At 43.7% G+C, this 5,000-nt stretch overlaps 1 protein-coding gene across 3 annotated transcripts in view; it reads right to left on the bottom strand.

Annotated features, from left to right (window-relative positions):
* Window positions 1–5,000, bottom strand: part of arhgef11 (Rho guanine nucleotide exchange factor (GEF) 11) — a 35,257-nt gene that overhangs the window by 23,270 nt on the left and 6,987 nt on the right. For all 3 annotated transcript variants that reach the window (XM_060875113.1, XM_060875114.1, XM_060875115.1), the window contains exons 3-9: window positions 4,373–4,477; window positions 4,201–4,250; window positions 4,023–4,080; window positions 3,724–3,923; window positions 1,455–1,526; window positions 1,197–1,304; window positions 1,032–1,080 (exon numbers count right to left, since the gene is read on the bottom strand). In XM_060875113.1, coding sequence (XP_060731096.1) covers window positions 1,032–1,080; window positions 1,197–1,304; window positions 1,455–1,526; window positions 3,724–3,923; window positions 4,023–4,080; window positions 4,201–4,250; window positions 4,373–4,477 — 642 coding nt within the window. The remainder of the gene's footprint in view (window positions 1–1,031; window positions 1,081–1,196; window positions 1,305–1,454; window positions 1,527–3,723; window positions 3,924–4,022; window positions 4,081–4,200; window positions 4,251–4,372; window positions 4,478–5,000) is intronic.

Here is a 5,000-nt window from a genome sequence, read left to right as displayed (position 1 = left end):
TAGACAAATCTGGATCAATTCAATTCACTTTCATTCACTCACTCATCTTCTACCGCTTGTCCGAAACTACCTCGGGTCACGGGGAGCCTGTGCCTATCTCAGGCGTCAAGGCAGGATACACCCTGGACCTAGTGCCAACCCATCACAGGGCACACACACACACACTCTCATTCACTCACGCAATCACACACTACGGACAATTTTCCAGAGATGCCAATCAACCTACCATGCATGTCTTTGGACCGGGGGAGGAAACCGGAGTACCCGGAGGAAACCCCCGAGGCACGGGGAGAACATGCAAACTCCACACACACAAGGCGGAGGCGGGAATCGAACCCACAACCCTGGAGGTGTGAGGCGAACGTGCTAACCACTAACCCACCGTGCCCCCCCAATTCACTTTCGATTCAGTTCATTTCTATAGCGCTTTTAACAACTCACATGCTCTCAAAGCGGCTTTACAGAAGCACAGAAACGGAATTAAATTTTTTTATCTCTAACATTTTTCCCTGATGATGAAGCCTGAGGTGACGGTGGTGAGGAAAAAACTCCCTGAGGAAGATGACATGAGGAAGAAACCTTAAGAGAACCTCATCCTCATCTGGGTGACACCGGACAGGAAATCACGTCAATGTAAATAATGTCATTTCTTCAACAGTTTACAGTGGAGTGGATCTAAATCTCCATTCACGAGCGATCCGGAGGTGACGGTAGAAAGGAAAAGCTTGGAGAAAAAACCAGAACTAGACACAAACCCCTATAGCGAGTGACGGCAGATAGCAGGATTATAAATCAGTATGGAAATCCTTTTACTTGGTTTGGATTTTGCAGGTGGAATTCAGCAGTGTTTATCTGTTTATCATACAAGCTGAAGTCAAGCTACTGTCTTCGCTCCCGTTGGAAGTCGCTGCAGGACAGTGTTTATGAGTACAGGAGCAGCTCTTATGTACAAATCTACAGTAGCTGGCTGAAGCTTCCGCTGTGTTTTTTCTCACACACACACAAAATGACGTATTAGTCTAGACACACACCTTCTCCGGCGATCACGTAGTTGCTCGCGGTTTCCGAACGTGTTCCATCCTGCAAAAACAAAACAAAACAAAAAGCACCGGCTCAGTCTCAGTCGTTTAGCTCCAAACTAAAAAAAACATCACTTTAGGGAACAAAAAAAAAAAACAAAAAAAAAAATCTCTTACCAGATCCTTCTGCATTTTCACTCTGACTTGATTAGCACGCCTTTTCGCGCTTTCTATTCTCTCTTCCAGCGAGGGCGACGGGTTGCGGGACTGTTCCTCCAGCAGGTCCTGCACATTGGATAACACGTGGCGTAAGAAACGATCGCAGAGGACCGGGACGGCTTGCACGGCGTAAAGCACAAGTCATGCTTGCTTTGTCTCGGTTAAATTCAATTCATTTACTGTGATCAGGATCTGAAGCCAGTAACTGTGTTATACCTGTAGTTCTGCTTCTTCCTGCTCCAGCATCTTTTTCAGGATCTGTGTGGCGTGTTTTTGGACTTCTGGGTCCTGAATGGGAGAGAAAAAAAAAAAAAAAGTTATTTATTTATTTATTATTATTTATCGCCAATAAGCAACAAATCCCAATTGTCCATCCCTGGAAAATTGGATCTAATCCCCTCCCAATTCGCACGTGTTCTCGGGCAAGTTAGAGATGCCCTTTTGCTTAAAATATTAGTTGTTGCAAAACCGCTGCGTCGTTCATACACAGCAAATCTTGGGTTCAAAAAAATTTAAAGAAGCATCATTCAAACATTCAGAGGCACTGTGTTAGTCTGTGCCTTACTAAAACAGAGCATCTGTGGCTCTCACAAACAAACAAAATAAAGACAAAGCACTTCCCAGGAAATAACTAGATTAAGGTGATTTATATGGCTACTTTAACAGGGCATTAAGTACATCTGCTATTTCTGGACTGGTTGGTGGTTCTGTATGTATTGATCCATGGTTGTTTGGAAGATCTTTAGATTTGTGCATTTGACTTTTTTCCCCCAGGCTGGTGCGTATTTCAGACACTACACACTCTGTGAGACAGGGTTTCAAAAAGGCAGTGGCAGCTCAAATAAGCACTCTTTACAGCCGCGGTGAGCAGAAAAGCATCTAGAAATACGTCACGCTGAACTGGAGATGAAGTACAGGCTCACCAAACCTGGTAGACGAAGATAAAGACCAGCTGACATTATTCTAATCTTTAACAGTCCAGTTATGGTGAACTTGTGCACATGCCGGACAAAACGTTTTGATTTGTACTGAGCTTAAAAAGCCCCAGCTGAATCTGCTTGCCATTAACAGCCGGACCGCTCCGGAGGATAAGAAACTTTTGTCTCCATGTCACTGATGCTTGGGTTTCTTTTGCCCCAGAAGGTTAGCAAATGTGCTGCCATTAGAGTTCATGAACTATCATCATTGCTGGAGAACGACTCTCACCCCCTGTATGAAACGGTTTCAGCTCTGAGCAGCTGCTTCAGTGACAGACTGTTACATCCTAAGTGTCTGAAGGATCGAATACAGACGCTCTTTTCTCCCTGCTGCTGTTAGACTTTATAACCAAAGCTGCTCCCAGTGAACTAGTCACCATAATACACACCATTATTACTGTTTCACTGTAATAATAAACAATAACAAAGTATTTTAAACATGTGCAATAACACATTTTGAAAAAATGTGCAATATGTCTTCAGTGTAAACACTACTCTTTTTTTTTATACATTTTTGTTTTTGTATATTATGTCTTTATTCTTTATTATATCGTCGCTGTCGGGCGGAAACCTCGTATGTCCAAATTTGGTCAATTTCATATTTTTTCACATATCGATGCTATTGGTCAGTCCCCACATGGGTCTGTTATTTTTACAAGTTATTAACCAATCTAAAGTCTTGAAAATAGCTTGAGCGCAAATCTCATAACTCCATTGGACACTTCAACTGTCCACCTCTTCCTCACTCCGCGGGAGAGCTTCACGGCATATTTCTCCTCAAGAAGAGTCGCAACGAATCAACACGTCTTCTGAGGTAAATGTCTTCAAAACACTGGGCTCAAAGAAAAAAAAATCTTGACCCCCGCTAGTTCTGGTGCTCGTCTGAGGACAGGAATTTAGAGCAAGACAATCCACTGCAACACGGACTAAACCCTGTGCACTGCAGATAAGGTACGGCGTTTTTTTAATTTCCTGAAAAATAACGGTTTTGGAGATACGAGGATTCCGCCTGACAGCGACGATATATTTTTTCTGCTGTAACAGAGAAATTTCCCCATTGTGGGACGAATAAAGGTATATCTTATCTTATGAAGTTGTTGCCTATGTCTGTGAACAAGTTAAAGCTACACCAGCATGTCTTTTTTTTTTCCATTGTGACTTTGTAACAAAACTGGAAACTTATATCCGTGTTTCTTGGAAGCAGTAGGACGACATTTTTCTCCCTGTTTGCTTTCTCCTGGTTTTGGTAGGAATAGAGTGAGGTAAGCGATTTGCTGTTGATTTGAATTTTACTTTGCATGCCTCCAATAAGCTCGAACAACTTGATGTTTGTTGTTTTGACTCCTTTTATGTTGGAAAATCAAGCTCTTGGTTCACTCGTACCCCTTCCTTGTTACCCCGTCCCCAACCCCTAGATTAGAGGAGGTATATAACACATCATCTTTACCCCACCGTAAAAAGGGCCAGGTAAAAACCATCGCTGTACATTTAGACGGTCCTTCACACACCTGTAGAGGTTTGGGGCAGGTGATTCTCTGTGACGACGAGCTGAGTACTGAAGCGGGCAAAGGTGGGGGTGGAGGAGGTGTGGTTTCATCGCCTGGCTGTGTCCTGTGATTGGCTGGAGGGTCAGATGGGAGGGGTTGAAGAGGGACAGAGGCTACCGAAGGAGGTGGACCCTGGAGTGTCAAGGCCACGTACGTTCCAGCTATAGAGAGAGATAGAGAGAGAGAGAGAGAGAGAAACAAGTTGAGCTCATGATATGAATTAGACTCAAACATTGGGTGTGGAATATCTTCACACTCACATTTAATCATCTTCACTACTTCTTGATGAGACATGGAAGACACCAAGGAGCCATTGACCTGAGAGAGAGAGAGAGAGAGAGAGAGAGAGAGAGAGAGAGAGAGAGAGAGAGAGAGACGAGATGACGTGTGAGGTAAAGCTGTACAAGTTCTCAAGAGCAAAACAGCAATCAAATGTACCTTAATAATCCTGTCTCCTTCCTGCACTCCGGCTTTTACTGCTGCTCCACCTGTATAAGGGGGGGGATGTTGAGTCTAACAGCTAAGAGTCTAACTCACTTCCATAACATCATTTGCACCCTGGACATCTGTACAGACACATCTGTATAGAATAGGAGTTGTGTGTCGATACCTGGACGAACGTTCTGCACCAGCTTGATTCTTTCTCCGCACACAGTGAAGCCGAAGCCCAGGTTGTCCTTCTGTACGATCACACATCTCTGCACCAGACCTGCAGCTGTGAAGAACCAGAAACATAAAGAGAAACAAACATTAGTCTTGTTCCAACTGTAATTCGAATGTCTGTACAAGAGGTCCGCAATAATATTCCCACATACGTGAGCTCACCGAGTCCTACGATTGGCTAGTGTTGCTGTGATTGACAGGTGAGAGAGAGAGAGAAAAGAGTATGTGAACCGTCCCACTCGGAATAATAAGAGGGTGAATGCTGCTTTGTTGGAATGAAATGCAGAGATACATGAAGGATTCATGACCTTCTGTGAGAAGAGACTGACCCTGTGAGGATCCTGGGGCATCTACAAATGTACCAGCTCCAGTTGGATTAGGCTTCGTGTGGGTTACAGACAATTGAAGAGAAGCAGACCTCATGAGGACGTTGAGAAGAATAACCTCTTAATAAATAGACAAAATAGTGTTCTACATGTGCTGTTTCTCCATCATTGAGTATTTGAAGGCTTCGTCGTAAAGGAGTGTGTGTTGAATCTATAATGATCTCAGATGCTCAGGAGATCCTAGTTAGA

The sequence above is a fragment of the Tachysurus vachellii genome, chromosome 7, assembly GCF_030014155.1.
Source record: "Tachysurus vachellii isolate PV-2020 chromosome 7, HZAU_Pvac_v1, whole genome shotgun sequence".
Taxonomy (NCBI): domain Eukaryota; kingdom Metazoa; phylum Chordata; class Actinopteri; order Siluriformes; family Bagridae; genus Tachysurus; species Tachysurus vachellii.
Note: the sequence above shows the minus strand (reverse complement) of the source record. Positions and strands in the feature narration are given on the sequence as shown.